The sequence below is a fragment of the Camellia sinensis genome, chromosome 9 (genome assembly GCF_055761805.1).
Source record: "Camellia sinensis isolate YWXY chromosome 9, ASM5576180v1, whole genome shotgun sequence".
Classification (NCBI taxonomy): domain Eukaryota; kingdom Viridiplantae; phylum Streptophyta; class Magnoliopsida; order Ericales; family Theaceae; genus Camellia; species Camellia sinensis.
In genome coordinates, this window is record NC_138969.1 from 183,573,052 (window position 1) to 183,598,895 (window position 25,844).

The following is a 25,844-nucleotide window of genomic DNA, read 5'->3' on the forward strand; positions in this document are numbered from 1 at the left end:
AAAAGGATTAAAATAACACCAGAGATGAAAAAGCAGAGAGTACCGATATAATTTACCCAAAACACATTTAAATAGTGAGATTTACTCATGGCATTCAGTATTTTATTATTAAACGATGATATCATGTGTCAATGTGAAAGCATGTACTGAAGTTTTTCTCATTCAATTTGCAAGTTCAGTGAATATATTCTTCGCCCAAGACAAATTGTCCATCAATCTAGAATTTTGAAAGATCATGTCAGTTTGATTAGTCAAAGTAAGTGCTAGGCAATCTATATGTGTACATGTTCTTCTCTTCAACATCTTTCGCTGCAAACACTTTAGCTATTATTTTCTGTGTTCTTGAAAAAAAAGTTGCAAGGAAACATAATGATGCCTATAGTTGTAATAACTCCCTTTTTTTTTTCTCTATTGCTTCTGCTTGTTATCCTCCCACACCGTCTGATCAGGGCACAGGTTTCCTCCATAGATGCAATATGCCCGGGTGCCACTTTCTCTGCTGGTAGCCAATTTGATATCAACCTGAACAACACCCTCAACCGGTTACCGCTTTACATTAATAATGGTAGTGGCAAAGCGATCTACGTCTACCCCAACGTGACAGAAGGGGATGACCCGGACAAAGTTTATGCTCGGTTCCTCTGCATCGGTGAGGTTTCCCTGAGTGACTGCCATAATTGCCTCAAGCAGGCAAGCAGTGAGATTGTAAGAAGATGTCCCTTCAGATATGAGACATATATATGGCATGAGGTGTGTTTTATTCACTACTCGAACAGGTCCTTCTTCTCTACCATGGATATAAACCCAGCATATTGTGTTTTCAACACTGAAAATCTAACTAGTCCAGGTGATGAGATTTTGGGAAGTATGTACAACGATTATTTGAATAATACTTTACATCATCTGAATAGCGAGGCAATTTCCAATACTTCTAAGCCTACCATGTACGCAGCCGACGACACAAATATCACCACTCAATTGAAGTTGTCTAGCCTGGTCCAGTGTACAGCAGACTTGTCAAGAAACAGGTGCCAGGAATGCTTGTCTTTTGCTGTTCGTGCAATTCAAGATTGCTCTGGTGGAAAACCAGAAGGGAGAACTCTTACACCAAGCTGTATCGCAAGCTATAAGTACCACTTCTCTGGGAGCCTTCCTCCTCCTCCTTCAGTGGAAGCTCCTCCAACCAACTCCTCCAATGGGAGCCGTCCACCTTTGTCTGACAACGGCTCGAGCGGTGAGTTTTGATAAATGACATCATGTATTTGATTTATGAATTTGGAAACCGATTTGAAAAGAAAAAAAAAAAAAAAAAGAGGTGTGTGCAATAGTGCAAATAAGAGAAATGTGGATATATTTTATTTGTATTTTACTTATTTTTTTCTTTTTTCTTTTCAAATTGCTCTCTAAATCTATGAACCAAATACAAGCCTAATAAATTTTTAAAAAGAACTTTAAACTTGGGGGTGATCATGGATCTGTTCAACTTGCCTAATCAGACCGATCTAATCCAACCCAATTGATTTTGGGCGGATGCGTGTCTATTGGTAGACGGATGCAGATGAAATATTTTAAAATCCATAGATACAGTTCGAGTGGTGGACCATCCATCATGCACCCACAGGAATCCCGATCCGTCCGTTGATAAAGTTCAAAACAAAAACAAAAAAGAACTGCAAACCAATTACAACATATAGTAGAAATAATAAAATATATATTTTTGTAAAAATGAAAAACAATACCTTAAAAATATACATGTATGGTGTCATCGCCTATTATAGATAATACATACTTTCTCAGATTAATAGTTTTTGGAGATTGTAAAAGTAATGGATTATAATTCAAAAAAATGTCCAAAATTTGTAAAGTCCAAACCGCCAAACCGATTGCATCTATCTGCTAACCCACATAGCCTGCTCAATTCACATCCGTCAAACCGGTGGACGAATGCAGATTGATTTTTTTCAATCCACCTAATTTTGGACGGATGGCGAATGGGATGTCACCCGACCCAACTCCGATCTGGGATCACCCCTACTTTAAACTAAGAAAACCAATATATAAGTCCATTTTCTAAATTTATTTTTAGATTGACAAAGTGAAAGTTAAAAGAAAACTATTTATGAACGTAGCACATTTTTTAAAACTATTTAGCAAACTAACCAATTTTTTGAGATTTCATTTTCAAAATGCAATTTCATGACAAAATTGCATCTTCAAAGTGCACTTTCATGGTGATATGGCCACCTTATGGTGCAATTGTGGGCATGTTAAAATTACATTTTAAAAATACAAGTTTACCTTGAAGTTACATTTTCAAAACACAATTTCAGCCCTGACATGAAATTCAACACAGCCTACTCATTTTGAAAATTATATTTCAATATGAAATCTCATTTTGAAAATTTGATTTCAACATAAGATTGGTATTGCATTTTAACAATGAGATTTCAGTTGAATGACATTTTAAGTGTATTTTCAAGAAATCATAATTTAGGAAACACGATTTTTTGGAATCATAAATTGAAAATACGAAAGAAAAAAATGACTTGTTTAATTTTTAGACTATGTTTTTATTATTATTGTTTTAATAAATCAAAATTAGTTTGACAAAAATAAACATCAAAAATAACTTTTGAATTTTTTAAAATTATTTGCACTCTTAAAAAGATAAAATCATGTGAAAGTAATGAGTGTTTTTTATTTTTCATTTTTTACTAAATTAGTTTCAAGGTTTTTTTAAAAAAATTTAGAAATCAAATTCTCAAAATGAAACCAAAAGAGTTGGTATACAGAGTTGGTATGCGATTCCATATTGCCAAATATTTAAGATAGCAAAATTTTGTTTAGTACATAAATATGATTTCTTCAACATTTAGACGGTTTCATTAAATAGTTAAGATAACAATTTTTTTATTTTTTATTTTTTATTTTTTATTTTTATGTAATGAAACCGTATGAATTTGGATCATGTACAAACACAAAGTTTGTTATATTAACTATTTTCCAACATATAATTGCATTTTGAAATTATAATTTCATTATTTTGCGTTTTTAAATTGTGATTCAATAAAATTGTGTTTCCTAATGTCACAACCCAGTCCTAGAACACAAAGGTTAGGCATGGCGACTAGTCAATAACTGAGGTCACTTCAAAATTTAATAAATTAATAATACAACAAAATAAAAAAAAAAGGTACTCACATATTTATTTAATTATAAATATACATTGGATTTTTTATTTATTGTCAGAGCTAAACTACGATTACAAAGTGCCATATGCCTACTCCACGCCTTAGTTCTGTTACTTCCAACTTATAAACAAGGGGTTTCAACCCTTCCGTAAGTCTCATCACCTAAAAGTGTTTAACAGCTATAAGCACATTGCCGAATGAGAAGTATTATACTGAGAGCATAAATGTATAAAAATCATCATGGATAATTATTTAGGCTAAACAAAGTATAGTTTGGTTTGAATGAATAAATCATTTTAAATAACAGACATATAGTGCAGATATTATATAAGCAAATAATCATAATTATAGTATAGAACAGAACAGATGTCAATAGATCCATGACAAACAGAGGGTCACTTAAAGTGACTAATCAGAGGGCCAACAGATATTAAAGTCCTCCAAGGTGTGGGACTATAAGAGAGTTACAAAGTGACTAATTAGCGGTACACTGGTTATTTAAGTTCCACAGGACATGAGACTTTCGTGATGATACTTACAAAATAATTGCTCAAAAATATATAATGATATCCATGAATTTCCCTTCTAAGCAAAATAGTTCATTTAACAAAGAATATATTTTAAAAACTAATGTAATTTTCAAAACATATTTTACGTAAAATATTTTATAATAATTCAAAATATAATAAAACTCACTTTAATAGCGATTGCTATTTTTTTATTTTTTTTGCTTCACGGCTCACTGGAACTCACTTCCTTTACTGATTGACTATATTTTCTGTTTCACTAAGGCTCTCGATTTTCCTCAGATTGTTTGTTTGCCTCTGCATTTCGTACCGACAAATTTAATCTCCTTTATATAGGATAGGATTGATCATGGCCACGTATATTTGCCACTACAGCCTATTGCCTTTCTACAATAATTGCCATGATATTTGCTTTCATCCTCCGCAAACATGCTTTCATCCTCAGCAAGAACCATAACATAAAGCCACTTGCCAAACTTCTGTCATTTAATTACCTTTTTTCTTTGACCCACCTAATTCCAATCATCGCCTTATCATCTGTTTCGTAATACACAAAGATTCTTAATTTTAAATTAAGTTATATTTTAGCACATATAATTATTAAATATATATTTTTTATTTAATTATGATCAGTTGACATTAACGCGATATTATAATTAATTAAACATTACTAGGATTTCTTGAAAATCGATTTAACTGAAATCTCATTTTCAAAATGTGATATCTAATCTTATTTTTTTCATTTTCAGAATGACATACCCAATCTTATGTTGAAATCATAGCCCAAAATGAGTATTGAAATATCATTTCGCATTAATGTTGAAATAGCATTTTGACAGAGCAATTTCATGACAGTGTTGAAATTGCATTTTGAAAATGTAACTTTACCTTTTCAAAATATCATTTTCACATTACTATTGAAATTGTGTTTTCAAAATACAATTTCATGGCAGTGTTGAAATTGGTTTTGAAAATAAAACTTTAAGGTAAACTTGCATTTTCAAAATGCGATTTCAATACAGTCAAATTGGCAACTTCATGTGGACATGTCACCGTGAAAGTGTATTTTAAAGATGCAATTTTCTCATAAAATTGTATTTTGAAGACACAATTTCAAAAAGTATGTTAGTTTGTTAAGTAGTTTGAAAAATGTGTTATTTCTATAAATAGTTTAATTTTTTTTAGAATATTCTGGAAAAAAAAAAACTAGAAAAATTTAGTAGTTAAACTATTTTTTTTCCCTCCCTTTCTTGAATCTTTTTCTATTTTGGTCTTAAACTATCAGATTTTTGTCAAACATTTTTCCTTCAAATAACTTCTTTTCCTTCGTTAGTTATTATTAACCGAGTCATGTTAACAAAAATTCACAAGGTTAAAGACTAAGGGGGTGTTTAGAAAGAGAGTTTGGTTAACATAATTCACTAAAAGACAATAGGTTAAAATAGTCGATAAAATAAAATGTTATATCCAACTCAAAATCATTTCATTTTTTCTCTCACAATTATCAAATCAACTACAATAAATAAATAAATAAATAAAAGCTAACCAACTTCTCAAACACAACTATTTTAATCATGCTAAAATAACTAAAAAGCCAAATAGCCAATTCAAATATCCAACTTCCGAAATAAGGCCTAAATTTAGAACTTTATAATAATTTAGTGGTGAACAATGTAATTTACTCCTTAATTTTTACTGTAAACCAAATGGCCATGATATAAATAGTTGTTAAATGAAGATTATTTGCTTTTTGAAGGAAGCAAAATAAAAATAATTACGATCAGTATCAGCATAAGTCTATCAGTATTCCTAGTGGCAAGACTGCTTGGTTCTTGTATCTACTACCAAAGGAGAAGGAAAACAACACTTGTACAGACAGGTAATTATAGTCTAGTGATTTCCACTATTCAATTACAATTACAACCCACTATTAGTTGATTCTGTTTTATTCTTTTTTCTTTTTTTCTTTCTTTTTTATTTTCTCCCATAGAAGATAATGGAAATAGCTCAGAAGTTGAATTGATTGACTCAGCTGGAGGAAGATTTGGCAATGACTACGACAGTGAAAATTCGCAAGCAGAGAAGCACGCGAAATTGCAAGACTTTCCTTCATTTCAGTTAGATATTATACTTGCAGCAACAGAACATTTTTCTGAAAAAAATAAGCTCGGAGAAGGTGGATTTGGTCCAGTTTATAAGGTACTTGCGAAGTTCAAGACAAATATTTGAATAGTGAAAAATCTAGATTTATTAAAAAAAACTCTTTCGGAAAATCTAGATATGACCCGTGATAAATTGATTATCGATTTAGACAATCTAATTAGAAATTAATGCAACCATGATCAATATAGAGAAGAGAGAGTAAACATAAACCACTATGAAAGAAAATAGTACAAGAGATATCTTACAAAGACCACTCTAGGCACACGCGTTTGTTCAACCTACGAGTAATACTTCTTTTTTTACTGGATCTCTGCTACGGTTTTCAAATTGCCACAACGCAAATCATTCTGTTTGGTTTCAGTTTTTAGAATTCACTTCTCATAAAATTCTACATTTTTATTTTCCGTATTTTTTTGTTTTCACTGAATTTTTTTAATATTTTAAGCAATTTTTTAAAAAAATTTTGGACACACCTAACATAAATACACTAAAAAGTATAACATTTGTGAAAAAAAAAATCTTTAAAAAATTCACTAAATACCAAAAATACAAATATTTATATATATATATATATATATATAAATTTAGTACATTTTTCATATTTTTGTGTGTTTATTAATTTTTTAAAATATTTTTCACAAATATTTTACTATTTAGATACATTTAAGTAAGGTGTATCTGAAAAAGTAAAAAAATTGCTTAAAATTTTACAAATATTCACTAAAAATAAAAAAATACAGAAAACAAAAAACTCAATTTCTAGAAAACTGAATTCAGAAAACTGAAACCAAACACATTGAATGACTTCAGAATCCACCGAAGTCTACAATGAATCCACCAAGAAGGTTAACTTTTTTGAAAGATGTAAAGAACTTGTTACAACTTGATGATTATATTTGAAGCTTCTAGATGCTAATGAATCATCAAGTAAATGAGAGAAACAAATAAGCCTCCTTATAAGTCCACTCTCAAAAATAAACTCTCTTAAAATATATTTCTCTAAAAAATAAATTGTCTCTAATCTTGACAATTATGAGCTCTTGAGAAGTATGAGAGATATACAATAAGTTGGGAGAGGTTTTCAAGAGGTGCACAATCAATTCAGCAAAGGGTCCTTTAAATAGACTTTACGGGGAGGAAATATTCTTAGCTCTCCATACTTCCTCATGTCTAAGCTCCGCTTCACTCCGTGTAGCCTGAGAACACAACAACGGTGAGCTACCCGGCAGGTGGTGGCCAGAATACGCCTTCGACGGTCAAGTTAGCACAATTTTAGAGAAAGAGAAGACAAAAGAGATAGAGCTCTGAAAACCAAGAAGCCTCAGTGTGTTAGGATTCTAGACCTATTGTATGGAGGCGCCACACAGTTTAAATAACTTATGCGCGCACCACTCTGCTCGTCATTTTCTGGACGCGTGACTGTACTGCCCTCTCTATTCCTTACACGTGTATGTGTCAATAGTGCTAAACAATATTTGGCCAAACCGCCAAACGGTACTGATGCGCAACTTTAGTGGATTCCTCTCCTTGCATTCCTATTGGGCCATGTAGCAAATCCAACTAAGTTACTTCCTGCATGGCGCTACAGTCTCCCCTTTGGAACCGCGTTACTCTTGACCGGCCAAAATTTGAGACATCTAGCTGACTTTTTCAGCCGCACCCATTCATCCCTGCTAACCTTGCTCGGCTTTGGTGTGCACCAGGTATGTCTAGTATGGTCGGAAGCACCATCGCTTCACCTAGCCCAGCAAAGGATCCACGCCGAGCAACTAGCCCAGCTAATGATCCACGCCGAACAACTACCCCGGTCCAATTTTCAAACGTTGAGCTAACTCAGCTGCGTGATTCAGAACCTCGGCCAAACTGCCCTCAGTTATGCCAACTCGGTAGTGTAACACAACGACAAGGCCCAAGCTGTAACTTGCTCGACCTGTTTGCTTAGCGCAAACTCCTCTCTCATTTTCCCCTTAATTCCGTCCACACACGCATGATTGGAATTACAGTACTAGGCTGGGCTAGACTCTTTGCTCGTTGGTTTACTTTGCTCAACTCTTGGCTTTTAATCCCTTCTGTTGTAACACGATTGGGACTACTGAATTTCAACTCGGTTTAGTGTTCAACAATGGGATAGCTCGGTTATGACATTCAAATGCCCCTTTCAACCATCACACTTGGGCAGTGGAAGACCAACTAAGCTACCATGCGCGAGTCCGAATGGGTAATGATAACTGTGAATCAAGCCAGTCCGCGACGAGTGTGACCGAGCGACAATGATAACCAACCAAGCTATAACATGCATGGGGTAGGTTAGGCTGGGCATAGAATTCGTGGGCTGAAATGAATCAAAGAGGCCACCCATGCGCGACTAATCTCTCGTGACCCAACGATCAGTGAGACTGAACAAAGTGGTACATGATTGAGATATTTCGCAAAAAGTCGAAGAGCTCCACCAACTGAGCAATAGACAACTTTCATACTTTATCAAAATCGAACAAAACTGTTTGAAAAAATGTGCAACCCAGTTGGTGATGGCCAACTAATGTATGAATAATTAACTGAGCAAGACATCGACACTTGTGAGCTTTGGCAGCCGTGCAATAATTTCTGCAACTTCAACTGAGCAAAAGCTTAGAATGAAGCTATCTCAAAACCAAACCAACAATCCAGTTTGAATGGCCTTGACCACCGAGCTACCAGACCAAACAGGCTGAGCAGTGGGGCCGAGCAAACAAAAGCAATAGTTGATCAGACAATTGAGGAATTGCTAACAATAGTCAACCGATGTGCAAAGTAATCAAAACAAATGAATATGCATGGCATAACTGTGCAAGGCATACAAGGCAGGGCCCAGGCCTTGAATTTTCCAAAGCCAGACCAATTGTAATGAAAATGCTCGGTGCGTCCTAATTGAAAATCTTGCCCGTGCATTAATTCGAAAACGAACATATTAATTAATGTGTTTGTGCCTGGAGGGTCCCACCATGAAACTTTGGAAACAATCTATTGCTTTGATGTAGAATTCCATTGGCGACCGAGTTGCTTGCTATGTTCTCAATAAACCAAATTAAAAAATATCCACTACCGAGCAAGGAACTATGCACATAGTTGAGCTATAATTGCTCCGTGCTCTCAACCGAGCTATGGGCTTCACTTGCTAATTTTGAAACTGAACTAAATTCCTTTAGCTCTACATTGGAGCTATGAATATTGCCTTTTGCTCCAAAATCGAGCTAAAGTCTTCCCCTAGGTCTACATTCCGAGCAAAAATGCTTTTTTAAAAAAGTCGTCTACCCGATGACCGGGCTAAATTTGAGCTTAGATTAGCGACACCACTACTTCCCGACCGAACCTAACCAAACAAAAAATCTCATCATAGTTCCATCACCGCGCTGAAACATATTTTTAGCTCCCAGGCCGAGCTAAGAATGTTGCCCCTGGCTCATGATCAAGCTACCTCCAAGTTATCATCTTGTGGTGCTCTACAATCAAGTAATCAGGCTATTTTCTTAGCAATTTTTTTTTACCGAGCTCTATGGCCCAATTCCGCTTTAGAGTGAGCTCACTAGGAGCAATTGCTGATTTTCGTGAGAAATTTGCAAATCCCAGATGACATTCACCTTGAGCAAGCCAGGAAAAGGGATAGAGCCTTGGGGCCGATTAGATTCGTGCCCATTTACATTCGCCTTGAGCTAGCCAAGATTTTACACTACTCTTTGTTCTAGAGCTTTATGCAAAACTCGAACAAATCTTCAACTTTTATCTTGCCAAGCTAATACTACTTTGGCAAGAAGAATTAATTAGTTGAACAAGACACCTATTCTTCATCTTGCCGAGCTAAATCTGCTCTAGGCAAGGAATTCACTTGGACAAATCACCAACTCTTCATCTTGCTGAGCACGGTCTGCTCTAGGCGAGCAATACACTTAGTTGGACAAATCACCAACTCCCCTTCTTGCCAAGCTGAATCTGTTGTAGGTAAGGAATTCACTAAGTTAGATAAGACATCTTTTCCTCTTGGTGAGCAGAACCCGCTTCGGCAAGAAATTCCAAAATTGATAAAAACCATTAACAAAAATCTTGTCGAGCAAAATCCACCCAGTAAGGAACTCCAACGTTTGGCCAGCAAAGTCAGTTCGACAACTTGCTTCTTGGCGAGCAAAATTAGCTTGGTAAGGAATTCCAATGTTGTCAAGTAAATTCAGCTCGGCAACGTACTTCTTGGCAAGCAAAATCATCTCGGCAAGGAATTCCAACGTTCATCAAAACCATCAACTAACCTCTTGCCGAGCAAAATGTGTCTGACAAGGAATTTTAAAGTTGGTGAGCAAAATCTACTCGGCAACTTGCTTCTTGGGGAGCAAAATCTGCCTGGTAAGGAATTTTAAAGTTGGCGAGTAAAGTTCGTTTGGCAACTTGCTTCTCAACCAGCAAATTCAGCTCGTCAATGAATTCTAGAGTTGAACAAAACCATCAACTAACCTCTTGCCGAGCAAAATTCGCCTGGCAAGGAATTTTAAAATTGGCAAGCAAAGTCCACTTGGCAACTCGCTTCTTGGTGAGAAAATTCAACTCGTCAAGAAATTCTAGAGTTGATCAAAACCATCAACCAACCTCTTGCTGAGCAAAATCCTCGTGGCAAGGAATTCCAAAGTTGATAAAAATCATCAACAAATCTCTTGCCGAGCAAAATTTGTCCGGCAAGGAATTTCAAAGTTAAGCAAAATACCAACTTTCATCTTGCTGAGCAAAATTAACTCGGTAAGGAATTTTAATCCATTAAAGGGATCGTCAGTTACCGCTTGGACCGCGCTAAATCCACTTGGCGAGGCAGAAATACAACAATTTCCAAGAATATTGTCACCACCCTAACTCGTGCTATAGGTTTAGCGTTGTAACCGACCAGTAATCCATGACTACCAGAGGCCTTCCTGTACTAATCAAATGATCGGGGCTAGCGGAAGCTAAGATATAAGAAAATAAAATGTCTAATGAGCTGTGAAACCTTACATGAGACAAAATGTATTGTTATTATATATCTATATATACACATGTACATCAAGGTAGCTCAAGATTGCCAAAATACAAACCAAAGAAAGATTACATCCCATCGACAAGAGATGCACAACCAATATAAAACTGTTCATAAGAGTGATCTCCGGTCACCTCAAACCTTGACAGATAGGAACCTCGTAGTGAGGCACAAAAGGTAGCTTAACAAAACTGAGGCAAGAACGCCGCCAGTAAGTCCCCTCCTGAACTGGATCACCTACATATATATCAAATCATGAGCTAGAGCCCAGTGAATAACAACAGTGTAAAGAGGTTATGAATGATGTCCTTATTGTAAAGAAAATCATATACTTAATAGATTCTTATCTCATACAGGTAACATAAATGTTATACGTGGTACATCCCATAGCAAACTAGTACAGGCGGTCTTGAAGACCGAAGAGACAATCATGAAGACCGGTAATCAGGTATGATGGCCATCAATGCAGTAAACAGTAGTTCTAAGAATTGAAACTGATAGAGATCTCTGTGACAATGTAAACAGCTGCTAAGGATGCCATGAAATACAGTGTAAGAAAATAGGATCATCATTCATTAAGCAGAAGAAGAAACATGTCAGAACAGAGGATAGTATAACGTAGAAAAGAAATACTTTGAGTTAAACATATCTTTATAACAGTGTTACTCACAGTTGGCTCCGCGAATCTGTGGCTGGGACGTGGCATTTGACCTACACAGACAGATACAAGCATAGCACGTTTACCCCATTGTGCAATCAACTAGTTGTTTTCATTGTTTATTGATTGGTTGACCTAATTGTCCCTTATTCTTTTTGAATGCCCGTGCAATGCATATAAATGTAAACTACATGTGAAAACCATGCTAATGAAGGCCCGGAAAAGGGGTAACTAAAGCAAAAAAATGAGATTGGGCCTACCAAACAGCCGCACGTGCGGAGTGTCTTGGCCGCACGTGCGGCACTCCCCACCGCACATGTGTCGGAACATGCAATTAATTTATAATGCTTAGCTCCTCTCCCGCGCGTGCGGTCCTCCTTGCCGCACGTGCGGTTCTGGGTGTTCCAGAACCAAAAATTCTACTCTGTTTTGAGCTTCAACCTTTCCAAAAACCAAACCCAAATTTGTACAAAGCAAGGCTCAAAACTTACTAAAACATAGTAAATGAACAAATTCTAAGTTCAAGCCAAGATCATAGCTTTCAATCCAATCCCAATTTACCATTCATAAAATCATGGAGGAGGGCAAACAAGAGTTATGCATATGGAGTCTTATGTTCCAAAAATTCATGCAAACTCCATCAGTAACTTCAAACTCACGCAAGAACAAGTGAAGGATTATGACAGATGTTGTGTATGACGAGATTTTGAACAAGGTGTACAATTTTTCTTACATTCACCACCCAACTCCCTAATTCCACTCAAATTCTCTAACCACATGTGGAAATTAACTTACTGTTATGGGTTTAGACAAGAATTCTTACCTTCTATGGTTGATTTGGTGGAGTTGCTTCAAGCTCCCTTCTTTCCACTTTATTTCTCCTCTTCTTCTCTTTGTTCTCTAAGACTCTAGAACGCTCTCTCTCCCACTTAAGTTCAAACATATATATCTATTTTCCTTTGGCTTAAGTTAAACTAAATTGAAATTACTTAAATTAAATTATTTCTTACTATAACTTAATTTACCTTAACCCAACTTATTTTCTTAAGGTAAATTAGGCTCTATCTACCTAGTCCGACATTTGATTTGTAACCTTAGAATTTAACGAATCAGACAGGTCTTTTTCAGAAATTAACGTATCAGTCAAGCAAAACATAATGCACATAACACATGGCACATACTTAGCACACAGATAAACATTAAATTCACATATACATACATACTGAAGGTAGACCACAGAATGACCAGCTAATTAAGGAGGTGGGTGTTACAGTCTCTCCCCCGTAGGATGTTTGGTCATCCACTGTGAAGAGTGTACGGTCTAATGGGAAAAGCTCGGGGTATTTCTTCTACATATCTTCTTTTATTTCCCAAGTTGCATACATGCCACTGTGGTTTTGCCTATCTACCTTTACCAACGGTATTTCCTTATTTCTCAACTTCTTGATACGACGGTTAACAATCTGAATGGTTCGTTCTTCATATGTATAGTTGTCACTCACAAGTACCTGAGTAGGGTCAAATGCGTGTAGAGGATCTTGAAGATATTTTCTAAACATGGAAACATGAAAAACATTATGCATGTGCTCTATATCAGGAGGTAGAGCTACCCGATAAGCCACCAGATTAAGTTTCTCAATGATCTTATATGGTCCAATATACCGGGGTGATAACTTACCCTTGGCTCCAAAACGAGTTTGTCCTTTCATTGGAGTAATTTTGATAAAAACATGGTTGCCCACTTCATCGACTTTGTGCAATTTTCAATCGTTGCTGGATAAACTTCACTTTCTCAGTGGTTTCTTGCACAAGTTCAGGTCCTAATAACGGTTTATCTCCAACCTCAACCCAACAAATTGGTGACCAACATTTCCTACCATATAGAGCCTAGTATGTGCCATGCCAATGCCTGAATGAAAGTTGTTATTGTAAGCAAATTCAACTAAAGATAAATGAGTCTCCCAACTCCCCTGAAAGTGCCACAACCCAAACCTACCCCTAAAAGTTTGGTCCAAGACCAGCTTGTACTTAGGCCTCAAAACAAAATTTCAATAAAATGCATTCGACAACGGGGCCTAAAGCGGAAGCAAATAGATTATAGAACGTCTATTGAGCAGTGCTTATATGCCAGGATTTTAAACATATACAATTTATACATATATGCATACAAGTCCATGTTATAGGTATATACCAGGAGTTAATAACCAAAAATTTACATATTACTCAAGGGTTTAACAAAAGCCACCAAAAACTTGATAAAACATGTGACATCAAAAGAATCAGACAAAAAGCTTCAATTGTGGAGACTTAACACAACAGACCAACCAAAAGGGGCTCCTAAAGCTGACCTAAGGCTGTCCTCCAAGCTGATCACCTACATAAACATATAAAAACGAAGTGAGCAAGGCTCAGTGAATAATAATAATGTAATGAAGTTCGGGTGAATAGGCATGTGTCTTGGAGAATATTTATCTAATGTTTACATGTCCCCTTCGTCATATTCCAAAACGTCCTTGGGCCCAACGTAATACACAACGGCCTCAGGCCCAACGTAATACAAAACGGCCTCGGGCCAAACGTAATACAAAACGGCTTCGGGCCCAACTCATGTATGTATGGACCGAAGAGGTGGCTCGTACGGACTCTAGAGGTGGCTCCCACAGAAGCACTTAGTTCTGTACCGCACTTTGTTTAATACCAGAAATCAATAGGTCTTACAGACCGAACAATTCGTATCGTGTCATAGCATAAACAGAACGGATAAATAGAACAATTTTAGATCCATTTCTCATGCCATGGCTCATGCTTATGTCATTGCTCAATCGTTTTCATTCCCTTAAATTTATTTAACGTGTGCCACTCACATGCAAAAATACATAAATCATAGCACCATTTATCCCAGATATGCCATTCGTAATCAGAATGCATAAATCATGGTATAATTTATCTCGAACGTGCTAATTATAATCAAGATACATAACTCATAATTAAAAAACACAGAAATAAATATATAAGTCGTTACACTATTACTCACAGTGGTTTAGACGAGCAACGGTCTTTTTCCGCAAGTGACGTACACATAGCACACATATACAACGGATAAATAATGCATTCTTCCTTTAGTTTATTTCTCTAATCATTTGTTCGATTCGTTTAATTCCTGTTAACTTTCAAGTATTTTAGAGGAATCAAATAGACACATTAACAATTTTGAAGGGCCAAAAAGAGCAATAGAAGTTAACAGAATTCCCCCATTAGCCGTATGTGCGGAAGTCCCCCACCGCATGTACGGAAAGGTGTGCTGCACGTACGGCTTGCACGTGCTTTTATTGTAGAATGCCCCAATTTGTTCCCCTATTTTCCGCACGTGCGGCTGTGCCTCTCGCAGGTGTGGCCATGGGCCCCGCACATGCGGTCCTGGGCTCTGTTTGAGCAGTCCGCAAATCCAACAAATTCAAGCTTTCCAAACTCAATTCCAAGGTTCAATTCAAGCAATTCCACTCCAAAAACATAAGATATGAACATAACAAAACATAGATTCAAGTTCAATTTGATCAAATTTCCTTTAAGTTAACACCTAGGGCTCTAATTTCCATATTTTCTTTATTTTCTTCATCTTTTCATGGCATATACAAACATATATACATATATAGGCTCAAAATATACAAAAATGTAAGACCAAGCTAAACAAAAAGGCAATTGCTCAAAATCTAAAGGATAACTCATAACATAAGAATCAACCCTTTAATTAACCAAATCCAAAGAGTACATGTTCAATTTCATGAAATATATTCACTCAAGATCATCATTCATAAACCCTAACTTCAATGGATGTAAAAGCTTCGTCTTCATCCTAGCCAATTGAAGAAAATTAAGAGAAGTCTAGTGGATTTTCTCACTTACTTTGAGCTATATATTTGATTTCCCCTTCTAATCTCTCAAGTCTTCAAGCTTTGAATTATGCATTCTTCTTCTTCTTTCTTTTTCTCTTCTCTTGGGTGACTCTCCAAATTTTTCCAGTCACCAAAGTGAGAGAAGTTGATCTCAAAAGGGACTTGTATTACATATATAGCTAGAATACTTGCCAAACAAGCCTTAACCAATCAGACTAAATCAATTTTCAATTAAACTGCCCAAATGGCTCTAAAAATTCCCATTAGCATAATCATGTACTCAATTTTAGTTTCTGAACTCACTAAGGTCTTTAATTTCAGTTCCAAAGTGTTAATTTTAGGAGTTTTAACCAAGTAAAGCTAATTAATTCATTACGAGTCAAATTTTTACAAAACTCCATATAATATCCTAAAAATCATGCTAATCATAACTGTAAAATCAATTTTGGTATATCGCACTTCTAAGGCCCTCAATTTGCAGTCCAAAGGTCACAATTTTAACAGATTTCTTCATAACCGACAGATACAAATTTATAAACGCGTAATTCACACATTAAAACATGGAATTTCACATCAAGCACATAATCACACATATAATCGCACATATATTTAGGGGATTAAAGCATATGGAGCATTTGAAATAATCGGGTTATTACAAAAAGTCTAGTACAAACATATGTAGCATATCCTCTAATGTCTGTATTGTCATTTCTAATTGGCGATCTGTTTGCAGATGGTATGCTTTGCTCAATCTCAGTTCATTTCCTAATGGCCTTTATAGACTCTTCCAAAATCTCGAAGTGAATTTTGGATCTCTATCGGATACAATTGATACAGGCACTCCCTATAATTTCACAATTTCACTAAGATACAGTATAGCCAACTTATCGACGTTATAAGTTGTTTTAACGGGGTAAGAAATGAGCAGGTTTTGTTAATCGGTCAAAAATTACCCAAATGGAATCCATACTTCTACTGGAGCAAGGCAAGCTAACGACAAAATCCATTGTGATATGTTCTCATTTCCACTCTGATATCGGTAACAGTTGAAATAAGCCTGCAAGTCGTTGATGTTCCGCTTTCACTTGTTGGCATCGTAAACATTTGGACACAAATTCAGCAATCTCCTTTTTCATTCCTGGCCACCAGAAATTTTTCTTTAAGTCTTGGTACATTTTTGTATTTCCTGGATGGATAGAGAATTTGGAACTATGAGCTTCTTGGAGAATCCGTTTCTTCAAGTTACTGTCATTTGGTACACATAACCTTCCCCTGAAATTTAAGCATATCATTTTCAAAAATAAATCCCGTTCTTGGTTTGGAATCCCGTTCATTCACAATTCGTTTCAGGAAGTCATCTTGTAATTGTTTTTCTTTGATTTCTTCAAGGATTGCTGGTTGGATAGAAATAGCAGCTAAAATCCCACCTTGATCACTCAAGACAATATCAAGTTCAAATCTTTCCACTTCACATAGTAATGCCTTCTATCTGGTAAGCAAGTAGGTTCCATTTCCAAAGGACTTTTGACTGAGGGCATCGACAACGGTGTTAGCTTCTCCCAGATGGTACAAGATTTACAAATCATAATCCTTAATAAACTCTAACCATCTACGTTGTCTCATGTTTAGTTCTTTTTGGGTAAAGAAGAATTTAAGACTCTTACGATCCGTATACACCTCACATGTTGCCCCGTACAGATAGTGGTGCCAAATCTTTAATGCAAAAACTACCGCAACCAGTTCTAAATCATGAGTTGGGTAACTCTTTTCGTGCGGTCTTAACTGATGGGAAGCATAGGCAATTACTTTCCCATTCTGCATCAACACACATCCCAAACCTTTGTAAGAGGCATCACTAAAAATGGTAAAGCCATCCGTGCCGGAAGGTAACGTGAGAATTAGTGCAGTTACAAATCTAGTTTTCAATTCTTGAAAAACTGACTCTCTCTATTCAGTCCATTCAAATGGTGTTCCCTTTTGCATTAACTGTGTAAGTGGCAAGGCAATTTTTGAGAAGCCTTTTTGAGAAGCCTTTTACAAATCTGCAATAATACCCGGCCGAACCCAAGAAACTGCGGACTTCTGTGACATTTGTCGATCTAGGCCAATTCGCAACTATCTCTATCTTTTGCGGATCAACAGAAATGCCATCTTTCGTTATCACATGTCCTAGAAACATTACACTATCCAGCCAAAACTCACACTTCGACAATTTAGCATACAGTTTCTTCAACCTCAACGTTTGAAGAGCAAGTCTCAAGTGGTGTTCATGTTCCTCTTTGCTTTTAGAGTAAATTAAAATGTCATCAATAAACACCACGATGAACTCATCAAGAAATGGCTTGAAAACTCTATTCATTAAATCCATAAAAGCAGCAGGTGCATTTGTAACCCCGAATGGCATGACAAGGAATTCATAGTGGTCGTATCTTGTTCGAAAAGTAGTCTTCTCTACATCTTCGGCTTTAACTTTTAGCTGATGATAGCCGAATCGCTGATCAATTTTAGAAAACACTTGCGCCCCTTGCAATTGATCAAAAAAGGTCATCAATACGTGGCAATGGGTACTTATTCTTCACAGTCACCTTGTTTAACTCCAGTAATCCACACAAAACCTTAAGGATCCATTATTCTTTTTCATGAATAACACTGCAGCACTCCACGATGACGTTCTAGGCCTGATAAATTTCTTGTCTAGCAATTCTTGTAACTAGGTTTTCAACTCTTTCAATTCGGTAGTCGACATCCGATATGGGGTCTTAGAAATTGGCTGGGTACCTGGTACTATCTCAATAGTAAACTCAATTTCTCTGTCAACTAAATTCCCTGGAAAATCGTCTGGGAATTCTATAACTATAGGAATACTATCCATATTAGATTTCGCAACAGTTGGCACAATTAACACAGAGCATAGAAATCCCCTACAGCCCTTATTAATCAACTTATTCGCTTTCATGGAGGAAATTAAATATAGGGGAGGTACAACACTAACTCCATGACATGTAAATTCAAGTAACTCAGGTAATCGAAACACAACTTATTTAGTCAAATTGTCAATAGTAGCACAATATTTTGCTAACCAGTCCATCCCCAAGATTACGTCAAAATGAGTGATATTTAATGGCAACAAATCAACATATAGAGTCATATCCCTAACAATAACATCACGTGCAGGATACACATATGCACAAGTCATAGACACCCCAGTTAGAGAAGATACAGCTAACAAATAATGCATTGGTTCTAGCGATCTAGTTAATTTTGGAGCAAAAACACAGGACACAAAGGAGTGTGTGGACCACGAGTCAATCAACACATATGCATTCTGGGAACTGATAGGAAGAATACCTGACACAGCTGTCTGCATGCTGTACAGTACTAACACAAAAACCCATCCTTGTTTCAAAGTTTCCTTCCCTACAGTCACTTTCGGATTTACCCTTGGTGTCGAAGCTGAAGCGGTAGAACATGCCATAGGCCGACTTGTGCTTTGCGACCCCAGTGGACAATCTTTAATCATGTGGCCTATTTTCCCACACCGAAAACATGCACCAAAAATTCTACGGCAAACTTCCCTTTGTCGTTTTCCATATTCCAGGCAGATGGGTGTATCATTCCCTTGGCTTGAGCTAGTGGATTATCCCGTATTCTATCTCTTGTTTGGTAAAGTGGTTGAGTTGTTTCGACCCTTCTTAAAATTAAATCTCTATCTCTTGCCCTTCCATTCATTCATTCACCGGTGTCTTTGCTTGTTTATTTGCAACAATATTCACCTCAGCCATAATGGCTCTATCCAAGACATCAACATATTTGACTAACTTTAGGACATTGATCCGGTCAAGGACTTCAACATCCAGGCCACCTTCAAATTTTCTAGCCTTCTTATAATCGGTGTCTACCATGCGTGGCGCATACCGCGCAAGCTTAGTGAATTTAGCTTCGTACTACGTTACCGATATAGTATCCTGCTTTAGTTTCTCAAACTCTGTTACTTTATAGTCCCTTACACACTGTGGGAAATATTTTTCATAAAATGCCTCTTTAAACTATGCCTAAGTCATGGTAGTCTGCTGATCACGGATAATCATCCACCACCTTCTTGCTTCTTTTTGCAATGTGAAAGTTGCCATCAAGACTTTTTGCTTTTCAAAATAGGGAGACACTTCAAACAACTTCTCAATCTCTAAAATCCATGCTATAACCTTCAGCGGTTCAAGGCCCCTAAAAAAAGTAGGTGGTTTCAGTTTGTTAAACTTCTATGTCAAAGTAATAATGTCACCGTTTTTAGGTGGCTCAACCAGGATTGGGGGCAGAGAAGGAGATGGAAATGGCTGTCTTTGTTGTCGTATTAAAGATTCTGTCAATAATTCCACCATTCGCTGTAACCGGTCCATTCTCGTATCAGAAGACTCAGATGTATTTGTAGGTCTTGTCTCCTCCATCGGTCTATATGTAAACGGAATGATAATAAACATAGGACAAATAGGTTTCACATTTGCATTGTCATCACATAGACACATAAGAAACCCACACACACTCACACATGCAAATAAAATGCCCTAATTTCTTTTCTAGGACATCATATAGTTCATTTTAGATTGGCAAAGTTTGACATTCTGAAAATAGATTGCCCATTTATATATTGCAAGTTTTATGCGCCTTTTCCTCAACCTTCTTTCTGACGTCTTCCAAAACTGAACTCCCTAGATCTCTTCCATGGTTGTTTGCATGGCCATCATCTGGTCCAACTACTTGAACCTTTCCCGCTACTCTCTTGTCCTCTACTCCCGGACTTGTCTTTACGGTAGTTGCAGTTGTATCGTCTTCAACTCGAATGTACTCATTGATGTGTTGAATGAGCAGTTCCATGGCTAGCAGTTAATTCATTGTGAACGAGTCTCTCGGTCTATGTCCAGCTAGAAGACCGCGCTTATGCTAGGTAATTGCTAGGTTCATCAGCCAATCAAGAATCCATTGAATGTCTCCCAATACTTAGCATTGTACGCCTTCAGTGAGTCGCTCAGTTCCATCTTGATTCCTAGAAGGTGGATGACTTTCTTGGGGGTTTTGGTAATGGTTTTGAATCGGGTCACGAATGCCTCTGCTAGCTGCTGCTACCCCTTGATACTTTTCTTCGCCAGCCTCTTGAACCATTTTAGGCCTAATTCACCCAAACTCAATAGGAAAATAAGACACATCAATGCATTGTTGCGTCGGTGCCCTGTCATAACTTGTCAGAAATGGCTCACGTGCATACACAGATTAGTTTTTTCGTCATAGAACGTGAACTTTGGCGGATGGAAACCAGTGGGGAGCAGCGTGTTCTCAATCTCTATGGAAAAAGGGATGACGCTCAGCCTTGCCAACTCCTTGTCTGCTGATGCGTGTTCCACCAGGCAGGGTGGAAGCATTACAACCTTTTCACTAACACGCTTCCTAGGGGCCAACCGTTGTAGCGCTGGCACCCTATTCGCCTCCCGCTGGTGCACTCGTTCCGCCAGTATGTCTCATAAATCTCCCGATTGATCCAGGTAAGAGCACCTTGACATCGCTGACGGACGCAAGGGTTTGTAGCTACCATCCGGGGTGAAAGACACCTCCGCCGGTGTAACGGAGTCATTGGGTCTGAAACTTCTGGTGATGGAAAAAAAAGGAGTCGGCCGCCTGCTACGACTGCCTGAATGGTGGGACTGGGCATGCTCACTGTGGTTTCCCACTCAAGCAACGCCTTTTCCCTTCAGTTGACGCTCCATAGCCTCCATCTCTGTCACCATTCTCCTAATGACGGTGTCTTAGTCTCTTAACTTGCTCTCCCGATACTGAGTGTACAACTCACGTCATCAGCAGCTTCCTTTCTGGGCTCAAAGAGCACCTAGAACTCCTTGTGTGTTTTCCTCGTGCGTGTCTAGAGGGTCTTCGCATGGAGGTCTCCAAGCCAATCATACTCAGAACGGCGGGTAGGTCGCCTTACCGCCGAACAGACTCTGGAGTAATGCCGTCAACAGTGGACAACGAGGTCTCATCGTTGTTCACCATTAAAGTTGAATAGAAAAGCTTGGAGAACAAGGTTTTTTCTGTCGGTTTCCCATAGACGGCGGCTTTTCGTACTTCCTCGTGTCCATGTTTCGCTTCACTCTGTGTAGCCTAAGAGCACATCAATGGTGAGCTACCGACAAGTGGTGGCCGGAATACCCCTCCGACGATCAAGTTAGCATAGTTTTAGAGAGAGAGAAGACAAAAAAGAGAGAGCTCTAATAATCAAGAAGCTCCAGTGTATCAGCATTACAGACCTGTTGTATAGAGGCACCGTAAAGTTTAAATAGCTTTTGCGCACACCACTCTGCTCGTTCTTTTCTGGACGTGTGGCTGTACTGCGCTCTCTATTCCTTACATGTGTACATGTCAATATTGCTAAACAATATTTGGCCAAACTGCCAAACGGTATTAAAGCACAACTTTAGTGGATTTCTCTCCTTGCATTTCGATTGGGCCATGTAGCAAATCCAACTGAGTTATTTCCTACATGGTGTAATAGTCTACCCTTTGGAATTGCGTTACTCTTGACCGGCCAAAATCTGAGGCGTCTAGCCGACTTCTTCAGACCGTACCCGTTCGTCCTCGCTAACATTGCTCGGCCTTAGTGTGCAACAGGTGCATCTAGTCTAGTCAGAAGCACCATCGCTTCACCTAGCTCGGCAAAGCATCTACGTCGAACAACTAACCCGACTAATGATTCATGCCGAACAACTAGCCCGGTCCAACTTCCGGACCTCGGGCTAACTCAGCCGTGTGATTCAGAACCTCGGCCAAACTACCATCGATTATGCCAAATCAGTCGTGTAACCCAACGACAAGGCCCAAGCTATAACTAGCTTGACCAGTTTGCATGGCGTAAACTCCCCTCTCATAGACCTAAGGCAGGGCACCTTTACGGGTACGTACATGATGATCGCAGGCACGACATATGCGTTTGCGGCCGCAGTAAGCTGTTCGGGATCACAAGTACAAAAGTACTAGGAGTGTGATTTTTGCAATCTTCAAATTGTAAGCTAATCGCGGATGAGAGAAGATACATCGTAAGCGCAATGTGAATATTTGTAGGCGCCATGAAACATGCGTGCTCTGCTATTTTTGTAGACTTTTTGCGGCTGTTTTCTTCCATAATTTTGGCCCATGTTCTGACAATACTCTTTAACGAGCTCAGCTTACTTTTGGGCTAAAAAATCTTGTCTCTCCACATGCTTAATTGCCAACACTGATCAAACAAAATCTTTGGCCCATTTCATGTCAACTCATAGACTCAATCAGCCACTTTTAGCATTCCAAAGTCTTTCTTTCCAAATCTGAAAATTCATCAACATTATTTCCATATTTTTACAATCTTGAGCCTCCAAAAAATCTGCTACTTTTGTTTTTTGAAACTTACAACCATCATATCAATTTGTAAGACCAAGAAGATAATGTTCAAGAAATGAAAATTCATCAAATAACTAAGGAATAAAAATCTTTGGATTGGAATTGCCAAACCATAATAAAATCACATTAGGATTAAAAATCCTAACAGATCATATATAGCTTATCAATTGTATACATTGTGGATCAAGTGACTGACAATGCAATGTTAGCTTCAAAATACCATTATTCGAGTGACTACATGGCTTGAAATTTGTTTGCAGGGTACATTACTGGATGGCAAAGAAATTGCAGTTAAGAGGCTCTCAAGAACTTCCGGCCAAGGACTAAGAGAGTTCAAGAATGAAGTCATTTTAATCGCAAGGCTACAACATAGGAATCTTGTCAGACTCTTGGGTTGCTGCTTGAAGGAAAATGAGTCATTGCTCATCTACGAGTACATGCCTAACAAAAGCTTGGATGTCTTCCTCTTTGGTTTGGACTCTTTCTAGTCTAGTCACTTACTATTTGCTAATTAATCCAATTTTAATGCAACCAATAAAAAATCAAAGATCAATATGAACATATATAGTAATCAATGTGAATTTTATTTGTTTAATTGCTAGATTCAACTAGAGGTGAACAGCTAGACTGGAAGAGACGCTTTCTTATAATTAATGGAATTGCTCGAGGCATACTATATTTACATGAGGATTCTCGACTTAGAATTATTCACAGAGACCTTAAAGCTAGCAACGTTTTGCTAGATCATGAGATGAATCCAAAGATATCAGATTTTGGAATGGCAAGGATTTTTGGTGGAAATCAAAGTGAAGCCAATACAAAAAGAATTGTTGGATCATAGTATGTTTCCATACATTTACATATGTAAATCTATAATTTTTAGTTGAATCATGGTTTATGGTAGTGTAGTATAGGAAAAAAGCAGTAAGAATTTGGGAATGAAACTAGGACTTCATCACATATGATCATGGCCTTTCTAAAGTGCACGTTTGTTTAACCTGATATTATTTGTTTGATGTTCTAATCTACAACAGTGGATATATGGCTCCAGAGTATGCTATGGAAGGATTATTTTCTATTAAATCAGATGTTTTTAGTTTTGGGGTTATCCTGCTCGAGATAATAAGTGGGAAGAAGAATAGTGGCTTTCATCTTTCTAAACACGGTTACAGCCTCCTCACTTTTGTATGTTTCTATCTCTCCATCTGTTGTTAAATGATGAAGCATAATGAAAAAAAAATATATTGATTTTAACTTGAATAATGTCACAGGCATGGAAATTATGGTCTGAAGGTCAAGGATTGGAGTTGATGGACCCAATACTGGTGCAGTCATGCGTGGTAAGTGAAGTGTTGAAGTGCATCCATATTGGGTTGTTGTGTGTCCAAGAAGATGCAGCAGATAGACCCACTATGTCTTTTGTAGTTGTTATGTTGGGAAGCGACACCGTGACACTTCCTCAACCAAAACAACCTGCGTTCTCGGTTGGGCGACAAGTCTTAGGATTAGCTGAATGCTCACAAAATCTTAACATACTCTCTGTTAATGAGATAACTGTTTCAGATGTATCACCTCGGTGACTTATATAGTATTAAATTATTCTGTTCTTGGTTCTGTGAAGTGATTCATGGACAGTCACACATTATATTGTTCAACTATTTTTGAGAGATGTACAGTAAGTCGGATAATTCACATCTATTATAGTGTGCCAGTTAAGAATATTTACATATTAGAAAGAACAAAATAAGCTTATTCTGCTTATACACAATATTAAAGCCACTGCTGTACAATTCGATCTTCGTATGATGACTCTTTATATATAAAAATAAGTAAATGTTACTCTTCTTTTTCGAAGTGGAAAGTTCAAGTTTGAAAATGGAATTCCTGATATGATTCTTGGATTACAGGAAATAAATAAATAAATAGAAACAGTTGTATTTCTAGATTCAATGTTCCCCCCCTCCCCAACGAATGGAAAAACTGCTAGAAAATTAAATTGACATAGTATATATGCACCTTAGATAGAATCTTTATCAAATTCAGTTCATATGATAATGATTAGATTTTTTGTATGTTTCTGTTGAATAAAGTATGTATTAATGTTGATGCTGATGTGATTTTCTCTACTATTTGTGAGATTCAAGAGATCTCTGTTCCGGTGATTTTCTAGGTCTTAAACAATTGTTACTAACCCATCATAACAGTTTTAGAATAGGTATCAGTACTAGTGATGCAATTATATATTCGTGAATATTGGTACCGAAAAGTCCAAAATCTTCATATGTATCCACTGATATTTAAAGAAAAAGATTAGAGATATACTGTCACAACTCCATTCCGTTCCTAATAGAATGATGTCATGATGGCTACTAATCCGAGATTACCGAAAGCCAATTTACAATGATTTATACAAATAGAGTATACCTATGAGGCATACATGTGCAGGAGCAATATATTTAAATCTAAATAGTCCATAAAAGCTGTGCATAGATCAAATGAAATGACATACATATTAACATATTTTACAAGTTGAATACAAATAAACTAAACTTGAAATTACATCTTGATCAAAAGGCTTCTCAAGCCCAAAACATACAAAAGAAATGAACTATGAAGCTAAGAAGCATAATCTTCAAGATGCTACAAAACATAAACCAAAACAATCTTCCAACTACGCTTAGGCGTCACCGCTTTCTTCCTCATCACCTACATATATATAAGGGAAAGGGGTGAGCTGAAAACTCAGTGAATGATATAAGTAATAAAGGTTTGAATGGATGATATCCAAGATTTTGCCAAAACAATACGTATCATAACTTGTAACAAAACAAGGGATGAACCAAGTCCATCAATCAAAGTCTTTCAAAACTTCAAGGGATGTTTACTAACATCTAAATAATACAAGGGATGACATTCATTGACAATACAAGGGATGACATTCATTGACAATACAAGGGAATAACTGAC

General features: G+C 37.1%; 1 protein-coding gene across 1 annotated transcript; it reads left to right on the forward strand.

Annotated features, from left to right (window-relative positions):
• The first annotated feature begins 153 nt into the window (after positions 1-153).
• On the forward strand, positions 154-24,667 carry LOC114306648 (cysteine-rich receptor-like protein kinase 15). The gene is made up of 7 exons (XM_082889624.1): positions 154-1,241; positions 5,475-5,597; positions 5,689-5,917; positions 23,138-23,348; positions 23,480-23,717; positions 23,912-24,062; positions 24,149-24,667. Exons 1-7 carry the CDS (start codon positions 370-372, stop codon positions 24,455-24,457), a joined length of 2,133 nt encoding a protein of 710 aa, XP_082745750.1. The 5' UTR covers positions 154-369; the 3' UTR covers positions 24,458-24,667.
• The last annotated feature ends 1,177 nt before the right edge of the window (positions 24,668-25,844 follow it).

Coding starts and splice junctions, on each gene's coding strand:
- LOC114306648 (XM_082889624.1), top strand. CDS start 370: ATGATGCCTATAGTTGTAATAACTCCCTTTTTTTTTTCTCTATTGCTT. Junction 5,918..23,137: donor GATTTGGTCCAGTTTATAAG/GTACTTGCGAAG, acceptor ATTTGTTTGCAG/GGTACATTACTGGATGGCAA. Junction 23,349..23,479: donor CTTGGATGTCTTCCTCTTTG/GTTTGGACTCTT, acceptor TTTAATTGCTAG/ATTCAACTAGAGGTGAACAG.